The sequence below is a fragment of the Sorex fumeus genome, unplaced genomic scaffold (assembly GCF_029834395.1).
Source record: "Sorex fumeus unplaced genomic scaffold, SorFum_2.1 ptg000014l, whole genome shotgun sequence".
Taxonomy (NCBI): domain Eukaryota; kingdom Metazoa; phylum Chordata; class Mammalia; order Eulipotyphla; family Soricidae; genus Sorex; species Sorex fumeus.
In genome coordinates, this window is record NW_026606071.1 from 26432430 (window position 1) to 26459418 (window position 26989).

Below are 26989 nucleotides of genomic sequence, written 5' to 3' on the forward strand. Positions count from 1 at the left end.
GATTTCAATGCTATATGAATTCATTCATATTTATAGAACTATGGAAAACTAGCTAATACATCAGTATTTTACACCTAATTCTGTGTCAAAACCTTAATAAATTTGAATTTAATTTAGCTCAAATAAATAGATTATACCAGGCTGGAGCGATAGCACGGTGGGTATTTGCCTTGCATGCGGCCGACCCAGGTCAACCCGGGTTTGATTCCTCCATCCCTGTTGGAGAGCCCGACAAGCTACCGAGAGTATCGTGCCCGCAGGACAAAGCCTGGCAAGCTACCCATGACATATTCAATATGCCAAAAACAGTAACAAGTCTCACAATAGAGACATTACTGGTGCCCACTCGAGCAAATCGTTAAGCAACAGGAAGACAGTGCTACAGTGCTAAATAGATTATATTGTTCTTAGTTTAGTAAATGTTAAAATTTTATTGTCTTTTAGCTCTCATAGTCAAATAAGAAACTAAGACTTTATTACGTGAATTAAAATATTTGTTTTGAAAAAATTATGGTTTCCAAGCAATATCAAATATACCTTTTTATCTGATTTCTCCCAATGGAAACATCTTTCATCACTGTTGTACAAAGAAGTTATGAATATCCTAAAGAAGAAAGTGATATTGATTGAATCTATCTACTTTATTCTTGTTTCACTTTTTCGATAAGTATTTATAGTTTTGTGTTTATTATGAAATTTTATCATACGTGTAGTAGATGCATGCAACTACCACCATAGTCAAATACAGCAGTTTCTGCATACTTGATATACTCACTTCTCTTTTGTCCCTTCCCTGCTCTCCCCAACACACACAATCCCCACTGCTAAAATATGGAAGCCACTAATCTCTTTTTCATCTCTCACCTTTAAATCAGTGTTGACTGAGAGGGATGTAAAACAGGAACTCTCATTCCATGCTGGTGGGAATATTGTATGGTTCAAGCCCTATGGAAACCTGTACGAAGACTTCTTAGAAAAGCAATAGTAGAGTTTTCATATGACCCAGCAATTCAACTTTTTGGTGTCTAACCCCAGACACGAAGATATTAATTCAAAAGGACACATACTCACAATTATTACTGCTGCACTTAGCACAATAGCTAGGATACAGAATCAATATAGGTGCCCAAGGACTGATGAGTGTATAATGAAGGTATGGTTTATATGCATAATGAATATTATGCAGCTTCAAGAAAAAATGGAATCGTTCAGCTTGCTACAACTTGGATAGAAGTTGAGGATATCATGTTAACTGAAGTAAGTTATAAGAAGAAAGACAAATATTAGATGATCTATCTTACCTGTGGAGCAACAGGACAAGGGAATGCAAGGTATCAAAGTGGGGGATAAAGGCCTTTCCGGCATGGTCATGGCCCCAGAGGCACACGGAACTAATTCGTAACCCAGCAGCTTCTGGCAGAAATGTGAATGGGCTATGCATTAAACTATAGTTCCGTGCCCCTCTGGGAGGGAAAGGGTGTTTGTCTTTTTCGCCTTCCATCCCTGTGGCATGGTGGCCGCCTCAGAGCTTATTGGACAGCCAGGTATGAGCCTGGTGATGGGGCAACTGTGACCTCATGGGAAGGGGTGCAGAACTGGCACGTCCTTCTTGCACTGCCGAGACCATGAGTTGCCCCCCACAAGCGGCTCTCCGGCATGATAATGGACCCAGAAGCACAAAAACCAATCTTGGAAGTATTCGGCTTTTGGCAGAAATCCATCCAGACTTAATTAGTAAAATATCAGAAATCCAAAATCATATGGCCTTCATAACCAGCAATAGAAAAGAAATTATTTCATGATGTCTTTTCAGCAGATTTGATTGCTGGGGGAAAATTCCAAATAATAATGGTGCATCTTTTGTCGAAATAATGAATGTAATCAAAGTAGAGAGAGAGTTAAGTGGAAATCATTTGCCTCACTGGCATGGGGAGGGGTGGCATGGTGGGTATATTGGGGTTCTTGGTGGTGAGAAATATGCACTGGTGAAGGTATGGATGTTTGATCATTGTATGACCTAGACTTAAATCTGAAAGCTTTGTAACTGTTCTCACGGTGATTCAATAAATAAATTAAAAAAAAACACAAAGTGAGGGATACATAGATTACCTTGGTCTGTAGATTATAGAACTGAGAAGAATAGGTAAGGAAAAAACCAAGTGGAGGAAGTAAGAAGAGGTGAACAGAAGGTAACAGGGGCAGTGGGGCAGAGGGCCAGGAATGTTGGACACATTTTTGGTGTAGAGATGTGGTATATTTGTACATCTGAATGACAGAACCAACAAAACTTAAAACATGGGATTCAAACAGCAACAATCAAACTTAAAATTCCTATTAAGGAGGCAGGCTGGTGGATGGAAGTGAAAGTTGGAACACTGGTGAAGAGAATTTGACACCAGTGATGGGACTGGTGTTTGGATACTGTATGCATGAAACTTGTCTATGAATAACTTTGCAAATCATAGTGCACCAATAAATATTTTTTCAGGTAGAAGAAAAATAATAAAGGAAAAATATCCTCAACAAAATACTAGCAAATAGAATCCACCAACTCATTAAAAAGATCACACACCATGAACAAGTAGGATTCATCCTGGGAATGCAAGGATGCTTGAACATTTGCAAGTTAATCAACATAATACACTATATGAATAAAAAGGAAAAAACATATGATGATAACAATAGATGCTGAAAAAGCATTTGACAAGATCCAGCACGTATTCATGTTAAAAACTCTCAACAAAACCATCTACCACAAGCCAACAGCAAATATTATTCTCTCTTTTTAAAAAAATTTTTATTAGTGAAACACCATGAGATACAGTTGTAGACTTACAAATTTTTGTGCTTGGGTTTCAGATAAGTATTATTCCCAATGGGGAAAAACTAAAAGCCTTCCCTCTCAGATCAGGCATAAAACAAGTTATCCCACTTTTGTTGCGACTTCTGCACTGCACTTTAGCACTGTTATTCCATTGTTCATCGACTTGCTCAAGCAGGTGCCAGTAACATCTCCATTTGTCCCAGCCTTGAGATTTTATTTTTTTTTGCTTTTTGGGTCACACCTGGCAATGCACAGGAGTTACTCCTGGCTCTGCACTCAGGAATTACTTCGGGCAGTGCTCGGGGGACCATACGGGATGCTGGGGATCGAACCTGGGTTGGCCGCATGCAAGGCAAACACCCTGCGCACTGTGCTATCACTCCAGCCCTCAGCCCTGAGATTTTAACAACCTCTCCTCTAGTCCTTCCCAACTCTGCTGTATTGGAGTCTCTTTCATTGTCAGGGGAATGAGACCTGTTATTGTTACAGTTTTTGGTATATTGAATATGCCACGGATAGCTTGCAAGGCTCTACTGTGTGGGCGGGATACTCTTCGTAGCTTGCCAGGCCCTCTGAGAAGAATGGAGTTTTACAGGTGTTCCCAGTCTATCGAATGTAAGCTTTTGGTCGACTGGCACATTGTATGGGAACTTTAGTTTATAGTCTCAGGGTCTTGGCCATTGATGAGATTATATGGCACCAGGGGCAGTTTGTGGGTGTGACTGCCAAGCTACTGGAAAATCTGGGGATCTGGGTGGAGGAGGCCCAGTCATCCCAATCTGAGCAGGCTTGGAGAACTCAGTCACGGGTTTTGTATACCTGAGTTTCCCTGCCGGTTCCTTCATGTGTGAGGCTTGTCTGAGTGTGTGGATAGTGGCCTTGAGTATGGCTTTGGCTGGGTTCTGGAGGTTTTTGGCTGCCGGGTTTCTGCTTGGGGTGGGGAGGGAGACTCAACCCGTCTCTCTCTGAGGGGGCCATAGTGAAGACAGCTGGGCGTGGGGGCTTGCCACTCCTATTTAATATGATACTGGAAGTACTTGCCATAGCAGTTAAGCAAGAAAAAGATATCAAGAGTATCCAGATAAGAAAAGAAGTCAGTGTGGAGTTCATGCCCAGTTCAATCAGCCTAATCAATGGCTGAATAAATATCAATACTCCTACATTAAAAAAAAAGAAAATAAGTCAAGCTTTCACTAGTAGCGTGTAACATGATACTATATTTAGAAAATCATGAAAACTCTACAGAAAAGCCTTTAGAAAAAATAGATGCTGATAGTAAAGTAGCAAGTTACAAAATCAATATACAAAAGTCCATGACTTTCCTCTATACAATAATGAAAGAGAAGAAAGATATATTTAAAAAAGTAATCTTGTTCACAATTGTGCCTCAGAAAATCAAGTACCTCGGAATCAGCTTAACTAAGGAGGTGAAGGACCTATTCAAAGAAAACTTCAAAGCACTAATTTAAGAAATAAAAGAGGACACAAGTAAATGAAGACACATCCCTGCTCATGAATCAGGCGGATTAACATTGTTAAAATGGTTATAGTCCCCAGAGAATTATGCAGATTCAATGAAGTTTCTATAAGGATACCCATGAAATTTTAAACAATAAATAGTTTAAATATTTTTGAAATTCACATGGAAAAATAATTCCCCAAGAATATATAATGAAATCATTGGGTAAAAGAAATGGGAAGCATTACCTTTCCCAACTTCAAGCTGCACTACAAAGTAGTACTAATTAAAGCAGCATATCATTGAAATAAAGACTGACCCACAGATAAGTAGAAGAATTGAATATTCTGACACAGGCACTCAAATATATTACCATTTAATCTTTCACAAAGGATCAAGGAATATGATTAGGGCAAGAAAATTCTCTTCAACAAGTGGTGCTGGAAAAACTGGACAGCTACGTGTAAAAAAATGAACTCAGATGCTTTTTAAAATCATGCATAAAAGTCAGATCAAAATGAATTAAAGACCTCAGACTTGAATCCATAAGACACATGGAGGAAAACGTGGTCAGACCCCTCATGACAGTGAAGCTAAGGGAATCTAAGCTAAGGGAAGCTAAGGATGAAACAAAATTGACCAAGCAAGTGGAAACAACAATAAACAAATAAAACGACGTTAGTGGGTATGATGCCACCAGCAGGTCAACCTGTACCTGTGAGGCAAGTGCATCAGCTGTCTGATGGCACCTTCAGCCTTCCAGATACCCCAAAATTGCTTTTGTGCCTTTGGCCAGACCCCAACAACTTGGGGCCAAGTTTACCAAGAAATTGAACTGCCAAAAGTTAGGTATGTGGGAGCTACACCCACAAACCACCTCTGGCTCAGCTACATAAGCTCATTTATTGGCCTTATTTCAGAGACCCATAAATCTTAAGAGGTCAAAAGGTGCTGTTAAGGCCTGTAGCACAGAGGTAGGTGGGAACCCATGCCATTCTCAAGGCCGCTCCCCATGGGTTTGGGCCTAGCCTCACACATGAGTGAAGTCCTGTGGAACCCAGGTAATGCGGAACTTTATGACCTTGGACTCTGGGCTCAATGGGACCAGGAGCGGAGATCCTCTGTCCGCTTTCTCCAGTTTCCAGTGACCCAGGGGTCATGCCCATAAGCTTCCTCCTTAGTTTATGCTAAGATAATCTCATCATTGGCCGCTATCCAGATCACATGTCTGTTTCTCCTGAAAGGGAACATAATACGAGCCCCCCATAACCATGCCACCAGACTCTGCACCAGGTTGTTTAACACGGGGTGCCCCAGAGGGGGGCAGATGTGAGCCCTCCCCACCCCAAGGGTCCAAGCTCCGGCAGCCAAAAATATCCATAACCCAACTGCCGCCATGCTCAAGGCCTCTCCCCACGCTCTCAAGCTGAGCCTCACATATGAGTAAACATATTCCTGGACTGCTCAGCTGCAAAAGCGGCCGTGCAACACATTACAAAACACTCCCTACCCATTCTCCATAATTACCACACTGCATTTGATGGGGTTCAGATAGTAGACAACAAATCATAGAGGGAAATATATATATATATGCATATATACATATTTTCAGCTATGTATACCAAAGCTCACACCACCCAAACTTTAACAACATGTTAGTGATATCCTATAGAATGTCTTAATGGTTCCTGCCAAAATAGAACAATCTTCACACTGTCTCCTATGTGAACACTTTTTTGTAAGCATGTTCAGCAGTTCTTTATAACAGACAATATGAAATATATTACTTTGGTTGTGTTTTATGATAGGGATTGGGGTTTGGGATGGAAATATCCCAAATTTGGTGGAGGAAAAGGGTAACGGTGGTGGGATTGGTGTTTGAATATTGAATGTAATCAAATATTGTGAACTAACTTATAAAATTAAAAAGCTAAAAAAAGTAATGTGGAGTTCATGTCCAATCAAATCAGCTTAATCAATGGCTGAATAAATAGAAGTGCTCCTGCATTATTTAAAAAAACCTACATTAAACTAAAGAAGCTTTTGTACCTCAAAAGAAATGGTGACCAAGAATCAAAGACAGCCCACAGAATGAGAAAAATTATTTATCCAACATCCATCTGACAAGGGATTAATATTAATGATATATAAGACACTGGCAGACATTTATAAGAAAAAAATCCATTCCCATCAAAATATGGGGAAAAGAAATGAACAAAAACTTCCTCGAAGAAGAAATACAAATGCCCAAAGGCGCATAATAAATGCTCTACATCAATAATCGTAAGGGAGATGCAAATCTAAACAACAACCAGAAAGCACTTCATCCTACAGAACCGGCACACATCAAAAAGAACAAGAGCATCCAGTACTGGTACAGATGCAGGGAGGAAGGTGCTCTTATTCATTGTTGCTGGGAATACCAACTGGTTCAGCCTTTTGGGAAAGCAATATGGGCATTCTTCATAAAACTAGAAATTGAGCTTCCATTTATGAGCCAAAAGTATTATTCCTGAGAATATACCCTAGGGTCCCAAAAACGCAATGCAGAAGGCTATCTGCTCTTCTATGTTCATTGTTTCACTATTCACAATAGCTAAATTCTGGAAACAACCAGATTGTCCAAGAAGAGGTAACTGGGTAAAGAAACTATGGTACATTTACACAGTGGGGTACTACACATCAAAACCACAAAGTCTAAAAAGAAAATGAAAAGAAAAAGGAAAGACAGATGGGGGATGTGGTGGCAGGGAAGTGCCTGCCATAGTGGGTTGTGGATGGGTGGAGGGAGGGAAAGTGGGGAAACTGGTGGTGGGAAATATACATTGGTGAAGAGACCGGGTGTCGGAACATTGTATAACTGAAACCCAATGAAGAATAGCTTTGAAAATAAGTATGAAGAAAAGATGAAAATAAGTGCGAAGGGTAAAAACCCAATATGATCACATATATGTAAGGTGTATTCTATACTGTAAAGTGTTCTGTAAATGTGATCTTCTTGCTTGATGCCATTTTTGAGTTCTATTATATATCTTTATTTTATACCAATTAATTGAGAGAGGATTACTGGAATTTTTACTTTTAATTGTGGATTTTTCTATTTTTTTTCTGATTTTGCACCTCTATATTTCTGGATGTAGTCACATTTATAAAATTTTCCTGTAGTGTCTGGTAATATCATTTGCTCAGATGTCTGCTTTATTTGGTAGTATTAATATTGCTGGGGAAATGGGTTTATGACTAGTCAAGTTCAGTGGAGGTAGAATTTTAAGTTTCCCAGCTATTGTGTACACCAAAGTTAGGGCAGCATTGCTGTTGATGGATGGGAGTGTAAAATTCTTCTTCACACTTGATCTCTACCACAATGGGTGCTGATCTTGATGCTAGATTGGTTTATCATGAGGTATTTTATAACATCAACCTAGAGAATTAATCAAGAGGCATCCTGTTATTGCTCGGTGAAGGTCGATGTCCAGGATACCTGTATGGTCTCCAGTGACTGTGTGTGTGTAGAGGATGGGAGTGTGAATTGCCTTCTTACTGACAAATTTGGGTGAATGTCTCTGCTCTATACTTTGTTCTGAAACAACTTTAGGGAGGACATAAGGGCACATATTTGTAGCCTGGCAGGTAGAAGGCTAGGCTCATTTATTTGGGGGGGGGGGTTCGGATCGAAAGAAGATTGCAAGTTTCCCCCTGTGCCATTTGATTGAAGAAGTTCTTAGTTTTATCCTTAATCAGATTTCCCTTTTCTTTGTTTTGTCATAGAGAACATGGTTTTCTTGAGATTTTGTAATTTGTCAGCCCTTTTGGTACTTTAGTTTCCAGCTTCTCCGATCCCCAATGAGAACATAAGAGGCATAAAGAAAATGCAGAAAATTTACCAGTGGTTTGTTCTTTGGAATCTGAGGGCCCTAGCTGATTTTTCTCTTCTTGGTGTTTCAGAATTATCTTCTGTTCATTTTATGCAGAGATTTTAGTTGTACTTGCTGGGAGAAGTACAAGAAAGTACACATTTACCAGAGTTTCTTTCAACACACATAATGTATAAATTTGCATTTACTTGAAAATGAAATGTGAATGTAAATTTTGTAACTATATAATTAACATTTGACATTAATAATTAATTTGTATAAGTATAGATACAACTTTTGGTAATCTCAATAGTATGATGGATATAAAATTTGGATGTTCTTGATGATGAAATTCAATACTTAATTTCAAATTATAAGAGACCACTAATCCATAAAAATGACTTAACATCTATTTTCTACATTATTTTAGATGTAATTTTTACCTTTGTCTAATAGCCATTGTATATAAAATTTTTTTTCTGTTTTAAGTACATCATACTTTTAATGTCCCTTTATGACATTCTTTCCCAGAGTGGATGATACCACCCCTATGGTGGATGCTGAAATAAGTAGTATACTTGGGTTCAATTAGAGGGCACTTGTTTGCTTAAAGAAGGTTAACCTCCCAATCATGAATAACTTTGTAACTTGGTGGTAATTCATACTAATTCAATAAACTTAAAAACATTTTTTTTAAAAAAGCAGGTAAATCTCCTGGGTGGGGACAGGGTGCTGTTTTCACTCCTGCTCTATGATAAAGAACGTTGTATTTGTAACAAAAGAGAAAGAGAAAAGCAATATAAAATATGCAAAATATTTTTTTACTCTCACTTAAATTGATCATTGAGTAATTGATCATTGAGATCATGAATTAACTTGTGATAATCAAACTTTTTATGATTAAATTGATCACATGTTTTAAATCAAAATTCCATTGCTATTTTTTATTGATGCTGAGCACTTAAAAATCATTCCAGCAAAAGGGCTGAATCTGTAGAAAGGAAAACAAAAACAAATTTATTCCAGTGAAAAGGGCACAAAGGCTTATTTGAAATGTCTGGTAATTGTAAGGAAAATTTCTTTGAACCAAATTCGTTGTACTGAAACCTGAACACAGATTACCTGGTGTTTTCTAGGACTGAAGTAAAAGAAAGTAACCATTAAACTGAAAAATAGGCAGGAAATTAAAAAAACCACCTTCCATAGTGCTTGAATGTTTCTAGAGAATGAATGGGAAAAAGTCAATTCTTCCTGTCATGCCTACTCAAATGACTCATCTGTTTCCGATTAGCTCTGTCTTTTTTGATGTTAGATTTTTATAGCTCACTTTTAGTATAGCTAAGCATCTGAAAATTTGGATCATTTTCAAGTCCCCAAATTGTTTTTCAATTACTCTTTTCTTTTTATAAAAATCAATAAAATAAATGTGAGCATTAAAAATAATATTATTTAGAAATTTTCAGAACAGTATGTCCAGCTATGTATTGAAAGAGCTACTCTTCGTATTAAACATGATATAAAATAGTACCCTCATAGTTTTAATGAATGATACTCATTTTTGGGGTGCAGAAATAAATGATTCATTTTTGTGATTTTCACATAGTTTTCATCTTCTTTTTATTATGTTATTTATTTTACAGGGCAAAAGTTTTCTATAGTCCCACTTGTTTTTGCTTTGTTTCTTGTGTTTTGTCATGAAAACTAAAGAACAGAATAGGACAAACATCTATGGAAAAACAAATTTTATTAAGGAAAGTCATGTAAGATTACAGTACACCATTAAGTGAAACTGTACTGGACAGAAATAAAGGCCACAATGCATTCAAAGTGCTGAAAGCAAAGACTTTTGAAATGAAAACCCTATCAGATTAACATTTAAAGTCAAAATTGAGATAAAAGTTACAGATAGACAAAAATATGAGTATTTAGTAACATCCAAAGCGACCATTTGTCACTTGTTATCCCGTTGATCATCGACTTGCTTGAGCGGGCACCAGTAATGACTTCATTTGCCCCTGTAGCAGGCTAGCGTAGCCCAATGGTTTATTGGGGGTTTTTTCAAGGTCAGGGGAATGAGGCCTGTTATTGTAACTGTTTTTGGCATATCGAGTACGCCACGGGTAGCTTGCCAGGCTCTGCCGTGACCATTTAGGAAATATAAAATGTGGGACTAGAAAGGTAGTAAGGCAGATAGGGCATTTGCCTGGCACACAGCCAACCCAATATCACCAGCACCCCATATTGTCCCTCGAATTAGCCTGCCCCCTTCCTTCCTTCCTTCCTTCCTTCCTTCCTTCCTTCCTTCCTTCCTTCCTTCCTTCCTTCCTTCCGTCCTTCTCTCCTAAAGTGATAATATAGGGTTCTGAATTATATAATGATTATGGTCCTACTGAAACAAAATTTTTTTATTAATATATGTATATGTTCCAAATGAAGAGTCACTAAATAGAAAGCAATTATTAGTATAACTAAACAGTGACATTGGACACAATATTATAACAATGGGAGATATTAGCACCTATAGTTATGAACAGATCCAATAATCAGATAATAACAACAATCTTCACACTCCTTCCTCTAAGGAAAACTTTATCATATATTTTGATAATCATATATTGTGAACTGCTTTATAAAATAAAAAAAAAACTGGAAAAAATGATCTGAGGTGACTTTTCCAGAGTTACACTAGTACCAAAAGACAATATATTGGGCCTTTATAATAATCCAGAAGTTTTTTATTACATTATACCTAATATAATTAGCTATTTAGATCAACATTTTCTGGTAGGAATTTTTTCCTTCTATTAAGATAAAAGTATGACTACTATACAACCTTATAACTGATATATTTAGAATTTAATTTCAAGAAAAATTTCAGACGACTGGATGTCAAAACTTTAATTTTCAATTATATTTCATGGCGTATTCGATATGCCAAACACAGTAACAAGTCTCACAATGTTACTGGGCCCACTCGAGCAAATGCTGGAAGCTTGTATAATAGTTTAAGTAAAAATACAATGCAATGTTTTTCTGTGTTTTGTTTATTCCTACAGATGGATTCTGATGGCACCATTACGATAGAGGAGCAGATTGTTCTTGTGCTTAAAGCTAAAGTGCAGTGTGAACTCAACATCACAGCTCAGCCCCAGGAAGGAGGTAAAGGTGCTAAGAAAATTCTTTGTGTTCCCACCCCAACACCTCTCTGGGATTGTTAATTTTCTTCTATTCAATTTTAGGGAGATGCTTACTACCATTCCATGCTTCCACTTGGAAGGGTGCATAGCAGAATAATGTGATTTTCATCTCTTTAAACCACTAGTACTTACCTCCATTTGGATGTAGTGCTTGTGTCATTTCTGTTTCAGAAGAGCAACTGGATAACTGTGCATACCTAGCAAGCCTTTACCTCATGCCTCTCCTTTGGAACTGCCTGTCTGCCTCAGGGAGCATGGATACCCTATCCTTGTGGTTAATGACTGAAATTTTTTGGTAGAAAGTAAATTTTAGGGGAGAAAATATGAAAGCCCATTATACACATTTAAGTCACTTTCTGAAAAAAAGGAAACACTTAATAAAATGGTGATTTATTTCCATCTGCCTGACTCCTACAGACTTTCGAAAATAGGTCAATTAAAGTGGGAAAATAAGATGATTTATTGAGCCCCAAAATTCACCACACTGAATGTAGTAAAAAAATGTCCTTACAGTTTTTTTTTCTTTTTTTGGGTCACACCTGGTGATGCGTGGGGGTTACTCCGGGCTTTGCACTCAGGAATTACTCCTGGCTGTGCTTGGGGGACCATATGGGATGCTGGGAATCGGACCCGGGTTGGCCGGGTGCAAGGCAAATGCTCTACCCACTGAACTATAGTTCCAGCCCCATGTTCTTAAAGTTTTGCCCTATAGTAAAATATGTGGTTTTCTTTTTGCTTCACTGTAGTCTCTAAATATTAAAATGCTGTGATTTATTTTTTAGTTGGTGATTATAATTTAATTTATGATTAAAAAATCTGATCTTCATGATATAGATATTTTAAAATATCTCAAATTGAGAGATATACTTTTATGGTGGTCAATTTTGATAAATCTTTGATATGGTTTTCAATTTCCTTTGAAATAATTCAGACTTGGATTTTAAAGGTCTTTAAGTTAGAAATTTAATTGGATCTTCAAACTCTAATTTCATTAGGTGTTCAGTAGAACATTTTATCTTGTCCACTAGATTAGCTTATTGGTTTTAGAATTTGTGTATTCTGTGTCCATGATGATTTGTCATTTGCTTCACTCATTCCTCTTGGAAGTATATAATCTTAAAAATCTCCCCAGGATAATTAATCTTTTGTATGTTTTGAAAATATTTTTAGCATATAAAGTTTATAAGTCTATATTTACTGGTGTATTATTATTTTATCAATATGAAGCAACACTTACACTTATTTCTAGATTTTTACTCTAGCATTTGATATAAATCACACACATCAGAAGACACTTAATACCCATCTTCCAAGATTACTGCACTGTGTTTGATGGGGTTCAAATATGGTTTGAACCATGGGAATACCTGCAAGTGCGATTAGAGGCCACCCTAAAAGCCTCTATCCCTCTTGGAGAGCCTGGCCAGCTACCGAGAGTATCCTGCCAGGACGGCAGAGCCTGACAAGCTATCCATGGTGTATTCAATATACCAAAACAAGTAAATACTATGGGTCTCATTCCCCTGACACTGAAAGATCCTCCAATATGGCAACATTAAGAAGGATGAGGAAGGAGAACCTGATAAAATCTCAAGGCCTAACTAGGCTGCCAAAATGAAGAAGAAAAAAAAATGACTGTCTGTATTTTCAATACACATATGCTGTCATCGGATGTATCCATTGAGGAACTGAGGGTGCAAGCACGAAAGATCAAGTTGACATCCTTGGTGTGACCAAGACAAGAAAGCATCAATCACATCATGCTGTTTTTGACACCGAAGAAGAGTTTTTCCTTGGAACATGTGACATAAGAGGCGTTGATGGTGTCAGTGTCCTTGTCAACACAAACTTGGCCATGAGCATTGATTCATTAGAATATCTAAAACCCGAATCAGATGATTATACTTGAATAGATGTGGCTCACTGCCGGCAGTTTCTGTCTTCGTTGTCTATGCACCAACATCCAATTAAGATGAAGAAGAAATTGAGCTGGAGCTGGAGAAATTCTATAAAGAAGACCACACCTACAAGATCATCATTGGTGATTTTAATGCTAAAATAGGACTGAGAAGATCAGCCAAAGAACTCCACATTAGGGCCCATGGCCTAGAATGAAACGAACAAGGTGAGAGACTATCTGAGTTAATCATGTTGACCAAGACCATCCATGGTAACACACAGTTCCAGAAGGCCTAATCTAAATGTTGGGTATGGGAGTCTCCCTGTGGGTGGTTCCACAATGAAATTGACCACATCATATTTAATCGCCGGTTTTGCCTGACCTATGTCACTGTTGTCCCAAAGTTCCAAATAGGATCGGACCACCGTCTCCTTTGTGCAAAATTCTATTTGACAGAGTGGGGAGAAAGGGCTGCAAAGTTTAAGAAAAAGACTCCCAGAATGACCACCAACTGGGAGCTCTTTGGCACTATTGCTGCAACATGGGAAGATGCCATCATTGACAATATTGATGAAGAATATGATCGATTGGTTCAACACCTCCATGATTGTAGGAGGAACACCGAGAGAGGTAGCCACAAAAAGATGCCTGTCTTTGAAAACTCTTGAGCTTATTCACCAGCGTGGCTTGGCACAAGTCTCAGGCAACCACAAGCAAAAGTCCGAGCTTGCAAAGCAGTGCAGAGAAGCGATCAAGGGATACATCAAAGACAGAAGAGCAGCAGTGCTGGCAGATGCGACAGAAGCAAAAAAAAAAAAGCATTCGTAATGCTCGCCTGTCCTTTGCTAACTACGAGACTAAGATGACTGCTCTCTGACATCCTGATGGATCTAACACATCTTCCAGGAGGGCAAAGGAGAAGATTATCCATGACTTCTACTTGGATCTCTTCGATAGTCACATCCACCTGCCCACATACCACATTCCACAGGATGGAAAAGTCGTTCCCAATGTTCTCCCTTCCGAAATCCAACACGCCAATTCATCGGTAAAGAAGTGAAAAGCACCTGGCCCAGATAAGGTCAGACCCGAACACCTGAAGAAGCTCCCGTCAGTACTCATCAATACACTGGCTTGGCTCTTCACACGCTACCTGTCTGAATGCAAAATTCTGTCCCAGTGGAAAACCAGCAGGACTGTACTACTGTCCAAGAAGGGAAACATCCACGACATTGGCAACTATCACCCAATCTGCCTGTTGTCTGTCGTCTACAAAGCTGTTCACTTGAGTCATCCTGAATAGGATTAGCAGAACACTAGATGAAGGACAACCATGCAAGCAAGCAGAGTTCTGAAAAGGATTCAGAATGATAGACCATATCCACATGATAACCAAGCTCACTGAGGTTTCTTGGGAGTTCAAGATGCTGCTCTGTCTAACATTCATTGATTTTATTTTATTTTTTTCCCTTTATTGTATTTTATTTTTTTTAAAGTTGTAGATTTACAATTTTTTGTGCTTTGGTTTCAATTATACAATGATCAGATACCCATCCCTCCACCAGTGCCCATTTTCCACCACCATGGATAATATCCCTCCCACCCCCATCCCCCCAACCCCCCTGTCTCTGTGGCAGGGCAATCCCCTGTGTTCTCGCTCTCCTTTTGGGTGTTGTGGTCTGCAAAAGAGGCATTGAGTGGCAAACATGTTCAGTCCATAGTCTACTTTCGACATGCATCTCCCCTCCTGGGAGGATCCTCCAAACATCCTTTATTTGGTGCTCCCTTCTCTATCTGAACTGCCCTTTCCTCTAGGATACCCGGCTGGCCTCTAAGTTATGGAGTAATCCTCCTGGTGCTGATCTCAGCTATTCTTGGGTATTAATCTCTTACTTTGTTAACATTCATTGATTTTAAAGAAGGTCTTTGATTATGTTGTGACTGAAGCAGTCATCGAAGCTCTAGCCAAACAGGGCGTTCAAACTCAATACATCAGGATCCTCCATAAGCTGTATTACAGATTCACCATTCTACAATGAAGTGATCATCCATGTCAAGAGAGGGGTTCGGCAGGGTGATACCAATTCTTTTTTTAAAAATTTTTTATTAGTGAAACACCATGAGGTACAGTTATAGACTTACAAATTTTTGTGTTTGGGTTTCAGTTATACAATGATCAAGTACCCATCCCTCCACCAGCGCCCATCCTCTACCACCACGGGTCCCAGCATCCCTCCCACCCCCCATAACCCCCATCCCACTCTGCCTCTGTGGCAGGGCATTCCCCCTTGTTCTCTCTCTCTTCTTTTGGGTCCTGTGTTTTGCAAGAGAGGCATTGAGTGGCAGTCATGTTTGGTCTATAGTCTACTTTCATCATGCTTCTCCCAAGGGGTGATACCATTTCACCAAAACTTTTCAGTGCCACCCTCGAGAATGTCATGCAACGACTGAAATGGGAAAGAATGGGAGTGAAGATAGATGGTCAGCAACCACCAATTCTGCTTCGCTGATGATATTTTTCTAATAACACCAAAGATTAGCCAAGTGGAATAAATGCTGCCCAACTTCGACCATGAGTGTGGATAGGTCTGACTACAGCTGAATCTCACAAAGACAATGTTTATGAGAAACGATCTCATTCCTGACGTTCCAGTCACTCTCAATGGAACGAATATCTCCAAATGCAACAGGTATGTGTACCTAGGTCAAGAAGTCAACATGATGAATGATCTAGCACCTGAGTTGTGCAGGAGGAAGACAGCAGCTTGGAACACCTTCAAGAGCATCAAAGAAATAGCTAAGAGGATGAAGAACTTCCAGCTCCGGGCACATCTCTTCGATTCCACTGTCTTCCTGCATTAACATATGCCTCAGAGACCTGTGCCCTACGAAAACAGGATGAGAACACTATTCGGGTCTCCCAAAGAGGAATCAAAAGAGCTGTTCTTGGAGTATCATCCTTCATTCAAGTGAGAGAAAGAATCTGGAGTTTTGACCTCCATCGACGATCAAGAATCAGGGACACTGTCTCGTTTGCCAAAAATCAGATGGCTGGACACATAATGCTATTTGGAGAATACTGCTGGATTTCACGGGACGTCAAAAGATTGCATGGCTGCCCACGTATGAAATGATCAGACTTCTTCTTGAAGACCCTGAACAATCGGTTTGAGGCTCTTCATGTGCTTGGAACGAGCAGATACCATTGGGCTACAGTAGCACACAATTGGGATGAATAGAGATGTTACTGGTTCCTGCTCGAGCAAATGGATGAGTAACAGGATGTCAAGTGATCAAGTGATGAAGCAACACTTACACTTATTTCTAGATTTTTACTTTAGCATTTGATATAAATTTATTACATTAAAAACAATATTTAATAATTAGTTTTTTAAAAATTTTTATTAGTGAAACACCATGTGGTACAGTTGTAGATTTAATTTATTTTTTTATTAGTGAAACACCTTGAGTTACATTTGTAGACTTACAAATTTTTGTGCTTGTGTTTCAATTATACAATGATCGAGTACCCATCCCTCCACCTCTTCCCATCCTCCACCATTACTGATCCCAGTCCCCCTCCCACCTCTCATCCCCCCATCCCACTCTGCCTTTGTGGCAGGGTGTTCCCCTTTGTTCTCCCTCTACTTTTGGGTGCTGTGGTTGGCAAAAGAGGCAGAGAGAGGCAATCATGCTCGGTCTACAGTCTAATTTCAGCATGCATCTCCCATCCTGGGAAGATCCTCCCAACACCCTTTATTTGGTGCTCCCTTTTCTATCTGAGCTGCCTTTTCCCCTAACATGTGCAGCTGGCCTACAATCTATGGAGTGAACCTCCTGGTACTTATCTTGGCTATTCTTGGGTGAAATTGGAGACTACTCCTATTTTGTTACTTTATGTTCCCCAGAAATTGCAGAAATGCAATCTTTCTATGTCCGTCCCTCTCTTTCTGACTCATTTCTCTTAGCATTGATACTTCTCATGTAGTACCACTTGTATGTAATTTTCATGACTTTATGTTTTCTAACTGTTACATAGTACTTCATTGTGTAGATATACCAAAGTTTCTTTAACCAGTCATCTGTTCTTGGGCACTAAGGTTTTTCTCAGATTCTAGCTATTGTAAACAGTGCTGCAATGAACAAACAAGTGCAGATGTCACTTTGACTATAATTTTTTGCCTCTCTGGGATATATTCCCAGGAGTGGTGTTGATGAGTCAAATGGGAGCCCAAATTCTAATTTTTTGAGAATTGTTCATACTATTTTCTAGAAGGGCTGAAGCAGTCGGCACTCCCACCAGCAGTGAAAGAGGGTCCCTTTCTCGCCACATCTGCGCTAACACTGGTTGCTTTTGTTCTTTTGGATGTGGGCCAGTCTCTGTGGTGTGAGATGATATCTCCTTGTTGTTTTGATCTGCATCTCCCTGATGATTAATGATGTAGAGCATTTTCTCATGAGCCTTTTAGCCATTCTGGTTTCTTCTTTGAGAAAGTTTCTGTTCATTTCATTGCCCCGTTTTTTGATGGGGTTGGATGTTCTCTTCTTGTGGAGTTCTACCCATACTTTGTATATCCTTGATATCAACCCCTTGTCGGATGTGTATTCAGAGAATATCCTTTCCCATTCTGTAGACTGTCTTTGTATTTTGGTCTTTTCTGTTTCTTTTGAGGTGCAGAAGCTTCTTAGTCTAAAATAGTCTCATTTGTCTATCTCTGTTTTCATTTGCTTGGCCAGTTGCGTGACATCTTTGAAGATAACTTTAGCTTCAATGTCATGGAGGGTTTTGCCAACTTTGTCTTCAATGTACCTTATAAATTCCGGTCTGATGTTGATGTATTTAATCCATTTTGATCTTACTTTTGTACATGGTGTTAGGCAGAGATCTGAGCCCATTTTTTTGCATGTAGCTTCTTTCGAAGTCAATGTTTCCTTGCTGAGTTTTGTTCTTGTTGATCTATACAAAGATGATAAAGCAATGTTGAAGTCTCCAGCTACTATTGTGTTGCTAGCAATGTCCTCCTTAAAATCTGTTAGCAGTTGTTTTAAATATTTGGCTGTTCCCTCATTAGGTGTGTATACATTTAAGAGTGTGATTTCTTCCTGTTGTACGTATCTCTCGATGAATAGAAAATAGTCTTTGCTGTCCCTTCTAATCTTTTTCAACCTGAAATTGATTTTTGTCAGATACTAGTATGAACACTCCAGCTTTTTTGAGGGAGCTGTTTGCTTGCAGGATTTTTTCCCCATCCTTTAACTCTGGGTCTGTGTTTGCTCTGACTGTTGAGATGCGTTTCTTGTAGGCAGCAAAATGTTGGGTTCTGTCTCTGAATCCATTTTGCCACTCTGTGTCTCTTAAATGGTGATTTTAGACCGTTGACGTTGAGAGAGATTATTGTTATGGGGTTTTGTGTCATCTTTCTGTAAGGGCGTGTTGTGCTTGCAGGGTTTGTCTTGTCGTAGCCCCTTTAGCCCTTCTTTTAGGTTTGGTTTTGAGTCTATGAAGTTCCTGAGCTGCTGTTTATCTAGAAAATAGTGTACCATTCCTTCAAGTTTGAGAGACAGTTTAGCTGGATATTCTTGGTGAAGCATTCATTTCAGTGAGTTTTTTTACTATATCCTACCATTGCCTTTGGGCTTGGAGGGTTTCCTCTGATAGGCTGTTGTGAATCTAAGGAGTGCTCCTTTGTATGTGATTTCCTTCTTTGACCTTGCTGATTGCAATATTGTGTCTCGATCGGTGGCATCGATCATTCTAACTATGATATGTCTTGGAGTGTTTTCGTTAGGGTCTCTTTTAGCTGGTACCCTTCGGGCTCCTTGAATCTGAATGGCTGCATTGTCCAGCTTTGGGAACTTTTCAGCAATGATTTGTTTAACCGTGGCTGTTTCATTGGAATTGTTTCACTGACCTTCTGGCACTCCAGTGATTCTAATGTTGTTCCTCTTGGAATCATCTCCTAGGACCCTGATTCACTCTAGAGCTATTTTGATCTCTCTCGCTATTGTTTGTCATTACCTGTTGGCTTCGTGTAGCTGATCTTCCAGCTCACTGATTTTGTCTTCAACTGTCATTCTACTGTTGAGGGCACAGACTGACTTTTTAAAATTTCATCTATGGAATCTTTTATTTGTGACATTTCTGTGCATAGCTTTCCAATTTCTGTTCTCATGTCTTTCTGTAATTTCTCGATTGTCTCTCTCATGTTACTGGATATCTATCTGACTGTTTCATTAATTTCATTGAACATCTTCATTATTTCATATTTGAGTTCTTTCTCAGAGAGTTTCTTTAGGTGAGTAGCACCTACTGAGACTTTTGGACTCTTCTCATTGTTCTCCCCACTTGGTGGGGATTTGCGTTGCTTCTTCATGTTGGAGTGGAGGTATGGGGACTGAGATGTTACACTCTATTTCTTTTTTTTTTAAATGTAGGAGTACTGCTATTTATTCAGCCACTGATTAGCTAATTGAATTGTTCATGAACTCCACCTTACTTTTTTTTTTCATTTTTTATAATTTTATTTATTGAATCACCGTGAGAGCAGTTACAAAGCTTTCGGGTCTAAGTCTCAGTCATACAATGAAACACCCATACCTTCACCAGTGCCCATTCTCCACCACCAAAAACCCCAGTATACCCCCATCCCACACCCTCCCCCTACCTGTGGGGCAGATGATTTATTTCTTGGTATTACTAAACTATCTGCGGCTACGTGAGTGTTTGGTGGCCCCAAAATAGGCCACACCCACTTCTTCAGAAGCCATGCCCACTTCTGAAGAGGCCACCCTTCCCCCCTCTCCGTGTGCCACCCACCCCCCCCCCCCGTGTGTGTGGGAGGGGAAGAATATGGGCACAGCGTTGGGGAGGAACAGGAAGAGGCTCAGGAATGCCTAGCATTCCAGGGTCCTTGAGGATGCCTGAGGCATGTGCGTAGAGAAAGCCAAGTCCCGGGTTCGAATACTGGCAGGTTAAATGACCTGGGAGGGGAAGAAGACTGGCACAGCATTGGGGATGAACAGGAAGAGTAATAATCATTTTTTAATTAATGTTTTTCACTTAGTAGTTATTTGCCTTGCATACCTTTCCTCATGCTTGAAAAAATTGTTTTAGTTGTGGAAAATACACATAACATTAAATTTGCCATCCTAAACGTTTTTAAGTATATTATACAGTAGTGTTGCATATTCATCTTGTGCAACAAACCACCAGAAATTGCAAAATTAAACATCATTATGTAGCCTTTAGAGAGCAACTCTATTATCTTTCCTCATTAAAATAGTTTTATATATATTTATCATAAACATGACACAGGTGGAAAATTAAATGAGATAACTGTCAGCTCAAGGGTCTGATTCAGTTGCATTAACTGGGATTCCTATTATACATTATTTACATTTGATTATACCATCTTATTTGGGCTTTTCATTTCACCAGCTCTTTTTATGTGTTACTTCTGCTTACCATCAAGCTCTCTTTGATTTATTTTGGATTGATTAAGACTATTTTACTCATTTTACTTTTGAAGATATCATTTTAATTCTTTTAATAATAAACCTAGATTTTTTATATATATTTCATAAAATTAAAAATTAATAACTTTCCCCTCCGTAATAGTTTGAACAATTTGAAACTACTTTAATTGGTCTAAATTATATGTTGTTCTCATATGGGGTTTTTGTTTGATCTTACTTGTATGATATTGAAATTGTTCTTCCTGAAGAATAATTAAAAATCCTTCACATTTAAATTCATTTTTAGTGAAGTCTAAAAAGCTATTTATTTTACAGTTGGTCTTCAAAGATTTTTTTATGGACATGTAACTTTGTAATTTAATAACTGTGATTTGCAAAGTTATTGATAGTTGAGTTTTAGGCATAAAATATTTCAACACCAGTCCCACCACCACTATCAACTTCCCCCCCGCAGTGTTCCCAAATCGCCTCCTCACCCCAACCTACCTGTCAACTTGACAGGCACATTACAGTGTTTCAGTGGTTGCAGTTGGATCTCATGTTTTCAGTTTTGTTGAGTCTGCATTTTGGGTATACGGATGCACAACTTATTCATATCATCTGTATAGCTGAAGCCTGATGCCGGTTAACCCATTATTCCCCATTTTCTTATTCCCCATTTGATTTCTTTCCTTATTTTCCTTCTCCTCTCTCAACACTGAAGTCAAGGATGAATTATGCATCTCTCTTTTACTACATTTCCTTATCCAGTATTCTATGTACTACAGATAAGTGAGATCATCCTGTGTCTGGCTTACCTAACTCAACATGATATCTTCCAATAGGGTTTCAGTAAATTGCATGAATTCACCATTCCTTGAAGCTACATAGTATTTCATTGTGTATATATGCTACATCTTCAAAATCCATTCCTCTGGTGTTGGAATGAAGATAGGTTGATTCCATATCTTAGCTATTGTACTGAGTGCAGCCATGAATAATGGTGTGAATATGTTCTTTTGAGAGTGTTTTTACGGGCATATGACTTTTTAATTGTCACTGTCACTGTCACTGTCCTCCCCTTGTTCATCGATTTGCTCAAGTGGGCCCAGTAATGTCTCCATTGTGACACTTGTTACTGTGTTTGGCATATTGAATACGTCATGGGGAGTTTGCCAGGCTTTGCCATGCGGGTGAGATACTCTCAGTAGCTTGCCGGGCTCTCCGAGAGGGGTGGCGGAATTGAACCTGGGTTGGCCAGATCGACCACGTACAAGGCAAACCCCTTACCTGCTGCACTTTTTAATAATTATTTATTTTAACAAAGTAAATAATTTTGAAGGAATAGAAGTCTCAGCGTTATGACAGTGGAGGGTGCATTGAGAGCTACAGCCTGTCCCCTTTGGTTAATTGGCTTGGCTTTTTGATCCATAGAGATAATGATGAAGTAAGGGAATTAGATACCTTTCGGATAGTGTGAAAGTAGAGTAGTGATATCTCTACTCTTTAAAAATAGAGATATCAGAACAGTAAATCCACTGGAAAAAAATGATTAGGGAAGGATTAGAGGAGAATTCATAGAAAATAATCATCTCATTTTAAAATTAAATAAATAGAATTAGGGATGGGTTGGAGAGATAATACAGCAGACAGGGGCTTGCCTTGCATGTGGCCAACTTGGGTTTGATCTCTGGCACCCCACATGGTACCCCAAGCCTACCAGGAGTGTTCCTGAGCTTATAGCCTGGAGTAAGTCCAGAACATGACCAGTGTGGTCCCCAAACAAGCAAAAAACCAAAAAAAGAAAAAAAGGGAATTAATGTGCAGAGGAGGAAGGCAGAGGGAATACGATGGGCAAAGGCAGACAAGCATGAATCAATTACATACTGCACAGTTTACACAAAGAAAGAATAAATGATCTGGATGTGTGGGTTAACATCTGTGAAGATGTGAGTCATGTAAAATATGTAGATGAGAATTATCTAAAAAGGAAAGACTTTGGGGCATATGTTTTTCCACACAGATAGTATAAAATGAAATATGTGTAGGGCTGGAGGGGTAGTGTAGGAGTTAAGCAAGTGAAGGCATTTGCCTTGCATGTGGTTTGTCCTGGTTGGATTCACGGCACCATATTTGGTTCTGCCAGCACCATTAGGAATAATCTCTGAGCACAGAGCCAGAGGTAAGCCTAGAGCATTGCCAGGTGTGTCCTAAGCATCATTCCACCCCCCACCCCAAAGTATTAAATATCGTCAAACTTGATAATACCTACCTTTCAGTGAAAAATTAATAAGTTAACTGAAGTTTCTTTCACTAAATGTAAGAAAATCAGAGTGGCAATTTGAACTTACAAGTTAAGAAATTTTAAGTTTTAAATTTTCCTGAAATTGAAACATACAATCAAAATATTACAGCTGAGGTTTCATGCTATTTGCAATTTACTTTAAAATACCATAGTGGGTTGGAGAGATAGTTCAGTGGATTGGGCATTTGCCTTGCACACGTCCGATCTGTGTTCAGTCCCTGGCATCCCATATTGTCTCCTGAACATCATTAGGAGTAACTTCTGGTTTCAGAGCCAAGAGTAACCCTTGAACCAGCATGGCCCAAAAATAAAAAAAAAAAAAATAAAATAAAATGCCATGGCAAAAAATATATTAGATGATAGGTAAAGGTAAAGGTAAAGGCCCTCCCGTTGATCGTCGATTTGCTCGAGCGGGCCCAGTAACGTCTCCATTGGAGACTTTGTTGTTACTGTGTCTGGCATATCGAATACTCTCGGTAGCTTGCCGGGCTCTCCGAGAGGGGCGGAGGAATCGAACTCGGGTCGGCCATGTTGGCCGCTTGTAAGGTGAATGCCCTACCCGCTGTGCTATCGCTCCAGCCTGTGATACAGTATTGACGACTGTCATTTCTAGATGAAGGACATATAATGGCCCCTATTTTATTTCTGAGAAACTATTATAAAAAGACAATAAAAATTTTCCTACTGTCTATAATAGGAAATTAAATACCAAGCTCTATTCATGTATTAAAAAATAAAACTCAAAATATCATTAATTCTGATTCCATTTCACAAATATGTAGCCATATTGTGTTATGAGTAATTATAGAGCCTAAAATAGGTAAAACTGGATTCTCTGAATTTTAAGACTGTTCTAGGAAAGTGTCACGGTTTGACAAGTTTCACCAGTTATTAGTTTGTTCTGACACATACAAAAGATTACAGGGACTGTAATTAATAGCGTTAATTTAAAAAAGAGGATTGTTGACTAATTAGGCAATTAATTATATTTTTCCAAATTATGAAAGTATTTGCTCACATAAGATGTAAAATGATGATCAAAGAAAATATGTTAATTAAGTCTCTTTGTTATAACTTTGAGATAATGAATTCCTCAGTCTTTTCAACCTGTTATGAATATGTTTTCATCACTGAAGAGCTATTAGAGAAACAAACATAATCTACAGAAAATTATTCTGTGGAAAGCACAGGTTTTAGGAAAATTTGACTATATGCTTGTGTGCGTGTGTGGGGATAGTATTTTGTTGGCAACTGGAAAGGTATTTCTATGATGAGGGAGAAATAAGCCCCTTCTCCTGTGTACTTCCGGAAACACTAGTAGCCACACCCACCTCCCACAGACCCTATGTCATCTCATTGACCGAGACCACAGAATCTGAAATCTCTAGACAGTGTGGCTGCTGGAAATTCTTCAGTACTGAAATTCCAGTAGGCACACAAATTAAATGAAAAGTAATAGAAGCCAGCTAAGCTCAACAAACAAAAACAATAACACAGATGGCTCAACTACCAACAAAGAGCTTAGTAAATCCTTAGACAAGGACTTTATAACCCCATGGTGAGATATAACAATTTTCACATAAAAATTGATTTTTAAAATTATTGATGTTAAGATTGGAGCTTTATTATTTAATCATTTATGGCTCTAGAATTGTATAAACAGTTGTGGCTCTTGTCTATATAAAAATTAATAAATTAAGAAAATCATCACATTTTTCTCCACATTTAAAAATTGTTAGTTACAGAACAAACCGGTCACTGGTATTTAGTCTTATATTCCATCATGTAACTCTTCAGAAATTCCCATGACATTATTGTATCTATGTGTGTGTGTGTGTGTGTGTGTGTGTTTCTTTCTGTTACAGGAGTCACTCCTGTTGATACCTGGTAGTGTGGAACAAATAGTTCAGTGCTGGAACCTGTGGTACTAGGACACACCAGGGTCACAACTGACATTGTTTCAGGGTCATATGGTTTGGGGATCAAACCTCGGGCCTAACAGATGTTAGGCATACTAGATGTGTGCTCTACCATGTGAATTATCTTGCTGACCCTCACTTTAAGAAATGTAGGGGTTGGGCATTTGCCTTCCACGCAGCCAACCCGGGTTCGATTCCCAGCATCCCATACGGTCTCTTGAGCACTGCCAGGAGTGATACCTTAGTGCAGAGCCAGGAGTAACCCTTGTGCATCGCCCAATTTGACCCAAAAAGAAAAAAAATGTAGAAAACTCTGGAATAGATATGTATCTACTACTATGAGAGCTGGACAAAATTTTTATAGAAGTTATATAATTTTTACATAAAATTATATAATTTTTAAATAATATAAATTATTTAACAATTTATATTCATAAAACCCAACTCCCAGAAGAGAACAGTGCAGAGTCTCCTGCCCCCACACCTGGTTGTTCTTGACAGGGCCCTTTGGAGGGGGGCGGGTTGAGTTTCCCTCCCGCCCCGACCAGGGCTTCGGCAGCCGAAGACCTCCAGAACCAGCCACAACTATGCTGAGACCACTCTCCACACACATGAAGGTACTGGCAGAGGAGCAAAGGCATGTGGGTCCTGGAGCTGAGATCGGGGCTGAGTATCCTCCACCCAGATCCTCCATCTTCCAGTAGGCAGGGGTCACACCCACCAACTGCCCCCTGGTGCCGTGTAATCCCATCAACGGCCAAGACCCAGAGACTATAAAATCCAGTTCCCGGAAGCATGTGACCGCATTTGTGGCTGCGCAACATCTTATTATCTCATTCTTGCTTTGGACAACCTGGCAGGCTACCAAATGTAACCTGCCCACACGGCAGAGTCTGGCAAACTCCCCGTGTCATGCCAAATATGCCAAATACCAGTAACAATGATGGGTCTAATTCTCCTAACCCTGACAGAGCCTTGAATATGGCACTTTTTAAAATCTCAGGGCTAGGGCTAGGATGAAGGCGACATTACTGGTGCCTGCTCAAGGCAATCGACGAACAACAGGATGATTGTGATCGTGATTTAAATTTAAAATTAAAATTATATAATTTTAATAATTAAATTTAATTTATAAATTAAGTCTTCCTATTAATGGACCTCTGACAAGGTAAGGTTGGTGAATTTTAGTAACTCTGTGTCATTTCTACCCCAGTCTACTTTCCAAAATAACTTTTTTTACACTTTGCCACAGAGTATATTGATTGTACAAACTCCCTGAATCCAAATGTAGTTTTTCTTATTTGCTTATTTTTTTTTCTAAATAGAAGGAAACTGTTTCCCAGAATGGGATGGACTCATTTGTTGGCCCAGAGGAACAGTGGGGAAAATATCTGCTGTCCCATGCCCTCCTTATATATATGACTTCAATCACAGAGGTATTGAGTCTTTTCTGAACTGATTAATATGAAACATCAATTTCATTTTAAATTTTGTAATGGTTGCTAAAGAAACAGTCTCAGTGTTTTTTCCATGTCTTTATAGGACTTGCTTTCCGACACTGCAACCCCAATGGAACATGGGATTTTATGCATAGTTTAAATAAGACATGGGCAAATTATTCAGACTGTCTTCGCTTTCTGCAGCCAGATGTCAACATAGGAAAGGTAATGTCTTTGTGTGTTTGTTTGAATCTCTACGCAAACCAAAGCAAAGTTTTAATGTAATTCACGATTTCCACAATATACCGAAGATCTTTTATTCTGACAAAAGATAATCAAAAATAAAAGCAAGATTGGAATCTCTTCAGATATCTGGTCAAAGAAAAATCTAGGAACTGAAACGTCTGGTGTTTTATTTAGATTAGAGTTGCCTGGCTGACATGTATCTATAGACAATTAAAAATGTGTTAAGGTTTACATTATGTTATTATATATTGTATAATATGTATAAAAATCCAATTGGGGGGCTGGAGCAATAGTACAGTGGATAGGACACTTGCTTTGCACATGGCCGACCTGGGTTCTATCCCCAGCATCCCATATGTTCTCCTGAGCACCGCCAGGAGTAATTCCTGAG

The 26989-nt window shown here is 38.9% G+C and overlaps 1 protein-coding gene across 1 annotated transcript in view; it reads left to right on the forward strand.

Moving 5' to 3' along the window:
* PTH2R (parathyroid hormone 2 receptor) overlaps positions 1-26989 on the forward strand; it is a 72097-nt gene that overhangs the window by 10761 nt on the left and 34347 nt on the right. Inside the window, exons 2-4 of the mRNA XM_056111878.1 lie at positions 11194-11296; positions 26239-26349; positions 26456-26577. Of these exons, the coding sequence (XP_055967853.1) occupies positions 11194-11296; positions 26239-26349; positions 26456-26577 (336 nt within the window). The remainder of the gene's footprint in view (positions 1-11193; positions 11297-26238; positions 26350-26455; positions 26578-26989) is intronic.